Source organism: Colossoma macropomum, unplaced genomic scaffold (genome assembly GCF_904425465.1).
Source record: "Colossoma macropomum unplaced genomic scaffold, Colossoma_macropomum, whole genome shotgun sequence".
Taxonomy (NCBI): domain Eukaryota; kingdom Metazoa; phylum Chordata; class Actinopteri; order Characiformes; family Serrasalmidae; genus Colossoma; species Colossoma macropomum.
The window spans coordinates 11,714,252-11,726,829 of NW_023494800.1; the positions used below are offsets into that span (position 1 = coordinate 11,714,252).

Consider the following 12,578-nt stretch of genomic DNA (forward strand, 5'->3'; position numbering starts at 1 on the left):
TCAGTCAGAGTCCGTTCTGTCTCTGGTCGCCAAGCAACGGCGGCGGAGCTCGGAGCGAGCGAGTGTGTTTGTTCACCCCGAAACCTGTTACCGACACTGAAAAAGGAGGGATTTTCCACGCCCGGGATACTTTTTGTTGACTTTCCGAGGAAACTGGCACTTCTGAATCTAACTCCGCGGACACGGCTTCGTCGAAAAGCAACTTTTTTCTCTCTTTTTCGGGCCCGGCTGTTTGAGCGCTGTGGCTCGTCGTGTGAGGGAGACCTGAGGCAAACCTGGATGAAATGCGTTAAATGTAGCTTCAAGTTGAGAGTCTAAATGTTTCTGTTTGGGCTTTTTTGCAGCTTTCGAGGAGTAACCCGGTGACGTGTTGCTCCCGGAGACACCGGAGAAGCTGTCCGGTCTACTTGACCCCCTTTCTAAATTTAAGAGCGGACGACGGCGAGGCGGAGAGGGCAGCATTAAAACCAACAGTAGCCTCCCCGCGTTATGTCAGGTCACCAACGGCGCCGTTTACTCCGCGAGCCTCGCTGTTTAACACAATAAACTAACATTTTAGCGCGTGACAAAAGTGGAATGCTTTTTCATCTCGAAACTTTTCTCCACCGCTCGCGCTCTCGTCCTCGCGTAACCCGATCCTCCTAATATGCGTGCTGCCGCTGTGAACGCGAGCGGATCGCCGGCATGAGGAGCGGCGACGCCGGTGCCTCGCGCGCGCCCGCGGGACGATGAGTGCGGATCTGGAGCTCGAGCTGGAGCGCGTGTCGCTCGGCTCCTCGTCGGCCGCGTCGTCGTCCGGCGGCGCGCGCTCCCTCTCGGCGAACGTTCGGCGCCTGCACCGCGCGCTCAACGTCCTGCTGAGCGACGCCGAGCGCGAGCAGTTCGTGCACTGCCTGAACGCGTACCACGCGCGGCGCAACGTCTACGATCTCGTGCAGACGCTGCGCGTGATCCTGAACGTGCCGAGCAAGCGGCAGCTGCTGCCCATGCTGCGCCTGGTCATCCCGCGGTCAGACCAGCTGCTCTTCGACCAGTACACGAGCGAGGGGCTCTACATCAAGGCCGACTCGCTCGCGAGCAACGGGGACCCGGAGACACTGGCGCGAGCGCCAATCGAGGATGACGCGAGGAGCAGCAGTAGTACCACCACCACCACCGGCGGCGGGGGGAGCACGGCGGCACTCGTGCCACTGCTGGGCCCCCATTTCGTGCCGGACACTCCTGGCGAGGTCCGGCGCGTGACCCTGAAACGCCACAAGAGCCAGGAGGGCTTGGGCTTCAGCATCCGCGGGGGCTCCGAGCATGGGGTGGGCATCTACGTGTCCCTGGTAGAGCCCGGCTCGCTGGCCGAGAAGGAGGGGCTGAGGGTGGGGGACCAGATCCTGAAGGTCAACGAGAAGGTGTTCGACGCGGTCACGCACGCGGAAGCGGTTAAGGTAAAGTTTGTTGCAGATGAGAAGATTTTTGTTTGTTTGAGTGGGGTGTGTGTGTATTTGTGTTTGTGAGTTTGTTTTCGTTCATTTTTGGGACAGAAATGTCCTGACAGTGTAGTAGGAAACGCAGAGCAAAACAGACACACTGACACCAGCAAAATAATTCAGAACATGCGCATATACTTACATACAATGCTCTGCAAAGGTCTTAGACTCCTTAGCAAGTTGTTTTACACCATTTTTCTTGGCAGTAAGTGTGACTTTGTTTGTAAGATCACTACAAACATGAATGCAGTGAAAAGTGACAAAAATGCCTAGTTTAGAAAAAATAGCTGATACCTTGAGAGCTAGTTAGAACGGACGTCCAGAGAGGTCATAAGATAATGTCATTATTTTTTGGATTGCTATCTCGAGATAACGAGTTATTTATTTTGTTATCTTAAGATGACAAAGTTGTTATCTTGAAGTAACAAGCTAGTTATCTTGTTATCTCAAGATAACAAAGTTCTTATCTTGAGATAATGAATTAATTATGTTGTGATCTCAAGATTAAGTTGTTATCTTGAGATCACAACATAATTAACTTGTTATCTCAAGATAACAATCCAGAAAACTATGGCAACAGCTCATGGCCTCTCCGTATGTCTGTGAGTTAGAACAGAGAAGGTTTCCAGATTCCTCCTGGATGGCCGCAGCCATTGCATGAATTTGTTCAATTCCATCATCAGCATAACTGATTTAATGTAATCAAGCTGTGATTGAGCCAAACTAAGTATGGCTAAAAATTTGTTACAGATAATACTAGGTTGCCATGATGAGAGGTTTGGAAACGGTTAAATGACCCCTGACATAAACTTGCTACTTAGGTTATTAATAATATATGTATTTATTCCAATAGTGCGCAAATAAATGCTTACTTATTTTCTCAAGTGCTTAAAACCTTTGCATAGTACTGTATGGATACTACATATGAAGCATATTTTCTGTATGTCCTATCTAAAAGCAAGTGTATAAATGTGTCTGGGTAGGTGTGTGTGTGTGTGTGTATTTGAGACATGGGGTTGTGTCAAGGTCACTGAACCCTGTGCGGTCATTTCACAGCCACCTATTGACTGCCTAGGACTAAGAACATAGACTAATCTACTCCCAAATGAACGTAGGTTTGGGTTAGAGATACAATAGCAATATTACTGCTAATCTACTTTGTGTCCAAAAGTTTGTAGACACTTGCTCACCCAACATTTCTTCTGAAATCTAGGATATTACTAAGGTGTTTGGCCCTCTTTGCTCTTGTAATGGCCTCTATTGTTCTGAGAAGGCTTTACACTAAATTTGAAACATTACTGTGAGGATATGATTGCAATCAGCCACAAGAGCTTAACTGATGTCAGGTACTGATATTGCATGATGAGTTCTGGGTCACAATCACCAGCCTAATTCATTCCAAAAGTATTTGATGATGCTCTGTCACTCCAGAGAATACAGTTCCACTGCCGCACAGCCCAATGCTGGGGAACTTTGGCTCATGTGCAGCTGCTCCAGAGCCTGTGTCAGCAATGTGCGCACAACTGCAAAGATGATTCAGATGATGATTCAGAGTAGAGGCAAGGAGTAACTAATTACATTTAGTTACTTAAATGTACTTCTTTCTTATTCTTACTCAATTCTTACTCTTCTACTCAATTATATTTCGCAGAAAACAATCTACTGCTCAGTTTCATTTAGGCCTTTACGTTCAGTTCCTATTTCTTTTTTGGGCTTTATGTCATTCTGTTCTGCTGGTGACAGCACTTGGACTGTTTTGCTAGTGCTTATAACTCTCATTTCCAAGATGAAGCATTTTATTTTAGAGCAAAAGTTCCTGAAAGAGATGAGTAGTGTGTAATGAACTTCAGCTACTGTGCTGGATGATGGTGGATGTTCTAGGAAGTTATTTGGGGAACTCTGGAGGAGTATTTGGACTTGTGTCGTGTTGTTTTCTGGTAGCAGCTCTTACTTCTACTCAAGTCAGTATTTCGTAGAAATAACAGTACTTCCACTTGAGTGTGGTTTTAGGCTGTTCTGTCACATCTCTACTTCTGATTATTCATCCAAGGCAAGGGGCGTGTCTGTCACTGAACAAATCAGGATGATTAATATTCACTTTTATAAATCAGCACGGAAAGTCCATACAGCTGCCGATTTCATCGACCAGCTGGTTGGCTGGGTGTCTTACTCGACTAAATGACTGCACATTGCCTACTCATGTGTGATCGATAAGTCCTGTTTTCACATGTAGTTTCTGTACCTGCTTTATTTGATGTTAAAAAACACTCCCATGAGAATGTGAAGCTTATTTCTCCCTAATCCAGTGTTTTGTGCTTTCAAATGAGTGTTTTCACTTGGTGTGGTGCAGAATGCTGTAGGCAGTCATCAATTAATCTTTGGTAATGTGTTTTTGTACCTTTTCACAATACATAGTTGTAGCTGTCCAAGGTGCTGAAAGGCTTTTCTTTATATGGAGTGAATTCTGCAGGTTCTAGAGGGCTGGGCTCCAGCATAATGTGGGCATTTCCCCAGCTCTAGCATACACTGTATGGTCAAAAGTTTGTGGACCCCCCTCTATATATTAAGTTAAGGTGTTTCAGCCACACCCATAGCTAACAGGTGTATAAAATCAAGCACATAGTCATTCAGTCTCTAGACAAATATGAGTCATACTGATAAGCTCAGTCACTTTAAATATAAGTGAATCGCACTGCACTATCTGGCAGTCTGACGATTCTGTGTTTGGCAGATGCCAGGAAAAGTGCTACCTAGTGGAATGCATAGTGCCAACAGTATAGTTTGGTGGAGGAGAGATAATGGTCTGTAGCTGTTTTTCAAGGTTTGGCCTGGACAAAGACATTTAAGCAATTATATACTTCCAACTTTGTGGCAACAGTTTGGGGCAGGGCCTTTTCTGTTCCAGCATGACTGTGCCCCTGTGCACAAAGCAAGGGCCACAAAGACATGGTTTGATGAATTTGGCGTGGAGGAAGTTCAGTGGCCTGCACAGAGCCCTGACCTCGACCCCACTGAACACCGTTGGGATGAATTGGAATGTCAGTTGCAAGCCAGGCCTTTTTATGTAACATCAGTGCCTAAATGTGTCTGAGTAGGTGTGTGTATGTGTGTGTATCTGAGAGATGGGGGTTGTGTCGAGGTCACTGAATACCGTGTAGTCATTTCACAGCCACCTATTGACTGCCTAGGATTAAGAACACAGACTAATCTACTCCCAAGTGACTGCAGGTTTGGGTTAGAGTTAGAATAGCGGAGTCGCTGCTAATCTACTAGTGTAAGTCTTATGTCAAAAAGTTTGACACTTGCTCACCCAGCCTTACTTCTGAAATCTGGGGTATTGCTAAGGAGTTTGGCCCCCTTTGCTGCAATAATGACCTCTACTCTTCCGAGAAGGCTTTACTCAAAATTTTTAGAACATTACTGGGAGGATTTGATTGCATTAAGCCACAAGAGCATAAGTGATGTCAGGTACTGAATTGGAACGTCAGTTGCAAGCCTGGCCTTTTTATCTAACATCAGTGCCTGACCTCACAAAGGGGCACAATTTCCTACAGATACACCCCAAAAATTCTGTAAAAAGCCATTACTGAAGAGTGGATGCCGTTATAGCCGCAAAGGGGGGTGGGGCAAATCCATATTAATGCCCATAGTTTTCAAATGAAATATCTATTAACCTAATATAGGTATGATGATCAGGTGTCCACATACTTTTGGCCATATAGTGTATAAGTTTTACCAGGTTTGTAGTGAAAGAAAGATACTCAGTAAACTTTGAGAGAGCAATATCTCTCTGATGGCTGACCAGTTCCCATAAAGGCTCACAAAACTTCAATATCTTCAGAAACTTCTGCCACAGTATTTCTGTATATAGCACATTTCCACCTTCCCTGGGGCGTTGCTGAGGACCCCTTTACTCTCAGCGGTTTCTGGCTGCTTAAAATACCTTTGGGGCTTTATGATTGAGTAAACGCTTTAAAGTCTTTCTGTCTCATTGCTTTTCTCCCTTTCTTTTCTCTGCCACTGGGGAACAATGGTATTGCAGGTAGGCTATAAATCCCCTGCATCACAGCCCTAAACATGCAGAGAAAGGCAGGAGGGAGGAGGCAGCGCTTTCATAATACAGGCCTGTATGGGTACACTGATGGATCTACAGCCCGGGCTAAAGCAACGTTCACATTATCATGGAAAATGCACATTGCATGCTGCTTTGTACAGTGGTACGATTTAACAACTCCAGCGCTCATCACAGTTGAACTTTTGCTGCTGCGCGCTGTGGTTTGCGCACCACAAGGTGGAATAAAATGGCTCTATTGAAGTTTTCTCCACAATAATGTAAATGCTTCTTAAAGCTGCCTACAGATTGCAGGTTTTCCTATATGGAGAGACAGTTTTGCTTAACCTATAGCAGGAGTTCCCACTCCTAATCCTGTGGTACCCCTGCCCGGCACATCTTCAGTGTTTTTCCCAGCTCTAACTCACCTGCTTCAACTCAGGAAGGGTTAGTTACTTATCTGATTAGTTGGATTAGGTGGTTTAGAGCAGGGAAAACACCAAAGTGTGCAGGGCAGAGTTACTGTAGGACCAGGATTGGGAAACACCGACCCAGAGGCAGTGCTCCATTGGACATTGCACACTGCTTGAATTGTATGCTGCTTTGCTCAATGTTCAGTCTTTCAGCTCTCTTTTGTCACATTCAGCTTTGACCCTGTTTGCCACTGACCTTTCAAAGTGAACCCAATGAGATTAATTGCTGTAAAAACTGGGTAACACTCTCTTCTACAGTCCCTTAGTTCTAGGTATTTACCAGGAAAGTGTGAGGTAAAAACTCCAAAGTACTAGACAGTTATTTTGGGTAACATGACAATAAGTTCTGGGGCAGTTGTGGGGTACACTCTCTAAAGTGCTGTGCAATTTTGTGTGGTAAAATGATGATAAGTATCAAGACAGTCTAACTACATTACACCCTGCTGAAGGACATAGTAAAATACATTATAAATATTTGTAGCAACAGAGTGGTAAGTACAAACATAATCACACTAAATTTCACTATACTGTCACATCTTTAAGCATGTAAGTAAACTGAAAACACCTCTAAATGTCTGGTGGTTTATTTGACGAAAAATGATGGCACACAATTCAAAGTATGTTTTCTAAAGTAAATGATAAGTTTTCAGTAAAACCACGGTAAGAATCATTGCTTTCCATTACAGCCCAGCTTTGGTTTCATTTATAGATAACAGAGAGGTATATACTATGTAAGACTCAGTACTTTATTTATGTACAGTCTTTTTACCTAATATAGCTACCTAGTTATTTTTACCCAAAATAATGTGTAAAATAATTTCAAGTTGTACCACATACTTATCCACTTAATATCTAGAACCTGTTTGGCATTTCAGTGTAATTTAGTTAGTTACCATCATGACATCCAAAGTAGTCCCCTAGTACTTTGGATTGATAATGCATAATATGCAAAGTGCAAACCATTTGTAGCTACCCCTAAAGATGACCTTCCTAATGGCCTGGGTGTGTCTGCTGTCATGTAGGCACTGTTGAAGGCACATCTAGGCCAACAGGCGAGAGAGGATTAAAGAGATGGCATAAGCACCAGCAAACAGCCTGGGTGAAGTCCTGGGGAACAGTCCAAGGGAGACATGCTGAGTAAGACAAAGCCAGCAAGCCAGACCTGACCTCTCTTTGTTTTTGCTTTCCTTCTTTCTCTTTCCCTCTGCTCTTTGATGTCTTGCTGGTTGTTTGGAGCAGATAAAGCAAAAAAGCACACAAAATTAGAGGAGGCTGGGTTTAGAAACAGCATCTCCATATGGTATCTGAATGTGCAAGCAGGCACAGAGTTATCTTCAGCCTTTAGTAACAGAAGGAGGGACATCTGTTTCAGGGACAATATGAATGTCCTCTGGGTCTCTGCTGTGTTTCGCAGATAGTGTGATGCATTTCATTTTATTCAGAGAAGTTAATCCAACAAACAGGTGCATGAACAGGTATACTTTTCTGTGCTGTCCTTCCTGTTCTCTCTATCTCACTGAAATTTGTCCCCAGGGTCGTCTGCTTAGATGAAGACAGATCGAGCATGCTAGAAGCAACTCTGTCTGTCTGCGTATCTATGTTTGTGCTGTAATGAGTGTGTATGGTGCCCTTTGGCATCACATGATGGCTAGTCCAATCTTCAAGGTCCTCGGAGTGTGCCTCCTGGTCTAGCAGGATCTGATAAATGGCTCTGCCCTACAGAATCTCCTCTTCTCCTGCCAAAACAAAACATCTTTTAATCTCTGTTGTCTTTAATGCATTAGGATGTAAGCGTTCAGAATAACACAGGCAAATCTTGTTTATGTCTGCAGAGAGTCTGTTTTATGTTGTTGCTGGGGTTTAGGTGCACATTTCTCTTCACAGACAGACTCCAGAACAGATACCTCCTTATGGAAGTGTGTGAACTGCCTGTGCTTCCTGACTCCAATCTCTTTTTTTAATCATGACCTAAATAATTCATAAAATGCTTTAATTTAATGCACCAAAGCCCAAAGGAGGCTAATTCCTTAGTGCCTTTGTTGCCCTTGCACTGAGAGCTAATTAAGACTGAAATGTTTACCAGTGTTTTGGTTAAGCTGAAAATTAAGGCAACAAAAAATACATCAGATCCTTTCTGTAGTCCCAGTTTATAACGTTTAATGCCACAAGAGAGGATTCAGCAGTGGAGAGATTTACCAACTCCAAACTGGAGCCTCAGAGGTTTTAAAGGGGCCTCCTAGAGTTTTTAACGGAGGCTGCTCTTTGCTGATGTAAGCCAGACACTCTGTCAAAGACTTTACATGGGAAAGAATAATTGGTTCACTTTAAAAATCTAGTTTTACACTGAACGTGTTTGTAATTCACCAGAGAGGCTTCAATCAGATTGTCAATTATTGCTGGCATTTTTCTTGAATAAGCTTAGCCATATAAAAGATCCCACAGAGAGTGCAATTCTGTCATGCCGCATTCAGCATCACCCGTTAGAGCTAGATCCATTAGACGTCGGCGTCTCCTCCCTTTACAGTGAAACATTGATTGCTGACTTGCTAAAGCATGTTGCACTTACAATACTTGACTCAGTGCTAAAGCAGAGTGAACTGAGGGGGACCTTTCCTCCTCCAGCTCAAACATTTAGAGCAAAGGAGGCCTAACAGTGGCCTGGCTGTATGTGAAAGGCAGATGGAGATGGCATGGCTTCATCTTGCCATTTTGGCTCTGTTGCAACACTTTCAAACTACAAATTCAGATAGAAATAAAAGGAATAATGCATGCTGCAAGTTGCATGACTGTTTATTTTAACTAGTTATTCCAAATGTAGTTCATTTTTTAAGTATAGTTAGAGGGAAAAAGGGTTCTGGACATCAGGAAAAAGTATTTTGTAAGTAACTTGCAGATGTTGCATTTTGAAATAGATACGCAGATCAGAGAAATTGTTGTTACATTTCATCTCGTCTCAGTTTCTTTGTATTGCATGTACCATCTGAAGTATACTGTATGCTAAGATGACCACATTTCTTCCGTCTCATGGCTATCTGTGCTTCCATGCACCAACTGCTAACCGTCTGATGAGAAACAAGCTTTTGTTTTTCAAGATAAGTGCTAGCTAGTAACTAGTGGCAAGCAGTTGCCATCTCTGCAATCTCTTTTAACAATGAGCCTTTCAGAGCACGATGTAATTGCTGCACTGAAGATATTCTCTTATGTTTGCTGACAAGTGTTCCACTTTATGTCACTTTTTTTTTGTTGCAGTGTTTTGACTCCTGTCACTACACTGTGCATCTGAGGTTTTTGCATGTCAGTTAAATGTCCCTTTCTGTCAAATTAGGTGGTCCTTGGCCATATTGAGCAGCATAACCTAGCCTCTCTGGGAATAACATTTTTCAGCCATCATATTTCATCTAGCCCTCTAGTTTTCTCTGCACCAGTTTATGAATGAACTGTATTTACTTAACTAGTTGAGTACTCTTTGCAATTCTATTCAGTCAGGCATGTATTCACCAGTCTCAAAAGCTGGACTATGGTTAGAGGCGGGTTTTGTCGCTTAAAACCAACTGATATGCAAAATGACCGACCACAGGAAGGATAGGATAACACTGAGGATGTCTCATTTACTAGCTACTAAATGCTTGAAAGAAAACTCATCAATAACTTTATTGACATGATGCAGTAAACTTCACAAACACAGCACGCTGTGCTGTATCATCCAAACAGAGAGAAGGAAAACTACCCTCACTCGGATAATCCATACCTGCTCAGTCAGCAGAGAAGACAGAAGTGCAGATGATGAGAGAGGAAATGAGAAGAAGAGAGGAGAGGGAGACAATAGGATGAGAGAGGATAGAAAGCACTCATCTGGTCTCTGTAGACTATCAGTATGAAACATACAGCACAAAAATCCCATTGCTTAGAAATAAGCAAGCGAAGCAAACGGGCCACCAAATGAGCAAGCGAAGGCTTTTGTGATGGTTATGTAAGCACTAGTAAAGACAGCAGATTTGAATGATCAGTTGCTATGGAGAAAAAAAAAAGTAAGACATGGATTGCTACCTCTTCCTAGTTTGTGAGGCTGACTCTGGAAACAAGTGATGTATACAAAAACCACCTGAGTGAGACTAAAGAGCTGTCGTGAGTCGTGAACCAATTTATTCACCAAGTATACTGACATGCGCAATGAGTTTAGTGCTAGTGTCGCATCATTAACTGTAGTTGGAATAAAGAAAAGAGAGTACATAATACAAATAAATAAATAAATTACTATAAAGCAGTTTTTAAAAAAGTATGATTGAGGAAAAATAGCCATGGTGGAATATCATCCAGAATTCACGCTGAAGGCCTTCTGCCTCATTTGAGAGAGCAGTTTTAATAAACATACTCAGACTAAGTGTTTATTGTTGTGCAGATGAAGTTTAATGTACCTACTTATTCTTCTTTATGAATGCACAGTGTTAAGATTAAACTGGTCTTTTTTTAGGGGCGTGTAGTAGAAGTGACTAACGTATACAACACTCTGCCATTTACAGCCGATAATAAACCTCCCTTCTTTCTTTAAGACTTGGGCTTTTCCACTCTTTATTATTTTGGGAGGAAGGACCCAGTTCAGTAACTTAATACAGTCCATGCTGACCCCACCCCACCCCTCCCCCTTCTCCTCACTCACCCACCCATTGTCCAGACCATCTGTTGCTCATGTTCTGGTCTGTGTAAAACAGACTAGCCACAGACGGTGCATGGACAGAGAGGTGTAGCGTGTGTAGCGTGAGCCGGTGCAGTATTGATGAGAGTGCCTATCCTCTCTTACCAGCCAGTGCCACGGCTCGGCCTGGTTGATGTCTCTGATTGGCTGCAGCCTTGATCAAGGACTCCTGCTGGTGAATAATTAAAGATGCGACCCACCTCACCTCAGTGCTGCCACTGCTGCTCTGCTGCTTGCAAGAGAGAGAAAGAGAGAGTAAGAAAGGGAAAAACAATGACATGTCTGTTTCTGTACAGCTCTTCCCTTTTTTCTTTTTTTCATCCTGACATTTCTAAACTCTTATCTCTCCAAAAAATGCTGTTCCCTCTCTGCCTATTTGTAAAATCTCTTTTTGTCCTCCTCTTTTCTATTTTGCTGTATTTCTTGTACTCCCTCCCTCCCTCTTTCTCTCTCTCTCTGTCTCTTTCTCTCTCTCTCTCTCTCTCTCTCTCTCTCTCTCTCTCTCTGATTTTCTCGCTTGATTAGAGTGCATGTTACCTGCACACATGCTCTGAATGCAAAATCCAGCTTCCAGTATTACACAAGGACACATCTGTGGGTTTTATAGGCCCAGGATAAACGCACATACTTACTTGACAGTATGTACAGAGCAGAACAGAAGTTTTTTCATGCTGTACTCATGTCAAGTATACTAATTAAAGGGAGCTATATCAACACTATCAGCCCTTGCATGCAGGGGCCCAGGCACCAACATGGTCAAGTCATATGTAATGGGGCCAAAGTATCAGTGAGTGGGGGCACGCATCATCGCTCTCATATAAAAACTTTGTAACATTTTTTCATTTTCAATGTATAATGCTGGCTTTACACTGTGTGAATATTTAGTGATGAATGGACCAATAGAAATTATCCATAATTATTTGTGATAAATTCTTGTTACAGTAACTCACTTTAAAAGTTAAAGGGGCACTCCAGCCAAAATGATAAAAGTGACTGTTGCCACATCTGTTGTAAACCTGCCTACTCATCTCCAACAGTGATGCCACAAAGGGCCCAAGAGTGAGATTTTCCAGTTTAAATAATGAGAAAACCCTGTTCATATGCTGTTTCTGAAAGGTGGGAGGAACTTCAAGTGCTTTGGGCAGACTGTTTGAAATGTTTCTTTTTTTCTGCTTGCTGGTTCATGCAAAAGAAAGCCAGATAGCTAGCATTAAGTCTGTAGGTATTAGCATGTATATCAGTGCAGAAGTACCAATGGTTGTATAATGATTTGTGCAGCACATGTGTGGTATCATAGTAAATAGCATTGATGGACGAAAACACAAAAAAGATACAAAACCATGAATTCAGTCAAAGCAGTGAGGCTAAGAAATGCAATGCAGAGCTGCAGAATACTACATATAACTACAAATTATATAAACAAATAACAATAAAAGCTAATTTTAGGCCAGAATACCCCTTTAAGAACAGTTTCCCCTCGTTCACAGTAGCAAAGGGATAATGTTATCAATACAATTACAGCAATAAACTGCATTGTGATGTACTTAACTTCCTCTGGTATACAGAGTGTCACTGAATATTGATTAGACTCACAAGTACAGCTGTAGCGTGCAGCTTTAAATGGTGGATCCAAAACAGATAAACCACAGTTTGGTGACCTCTCTCTGTCTGTGGAAGTTAGAGGGAACAGATTTAGTCTGAGAGAGATTATATGTGTGACATGGGGTCTGAGCCACTCTCGCCCTTAGCAGTGACTCCTGCCAGTATTTACTGGCTTCTGTCACATTGTGCAGATAATTGAACTGCAAAAGTTATTTTGCCCCTCTACTTTCCTCACTGCAAACATTCAAGAATTTAAGGGCATTGGTTTTGTTGTCATTACG

The 12,578-nt window shown here is 42.9% G+C and overlaps 1 protein-coding gene across 1 annotated transcript in view; it reads left to right on the plus strand.

Annotated features, from left to right (window-relative positions):
• The first annotated feature begins 728 nt into the window (after positions 1-728).
• Positions 729-12,578, plus strand: part of whrna (whirlin a) — a 125,393-nt gene continuing 113,543 nt past the window's right edge. Inside the window, exon 1 of the mRNA XM_036589009.1 lies at positions 729-1,436. Coding sequence (XP_036444902.1) covers positions 729-1,436 — 708 coding nt within the window. The remainder of the gene's footprint in view (positions 1,437-12,578) is intronic.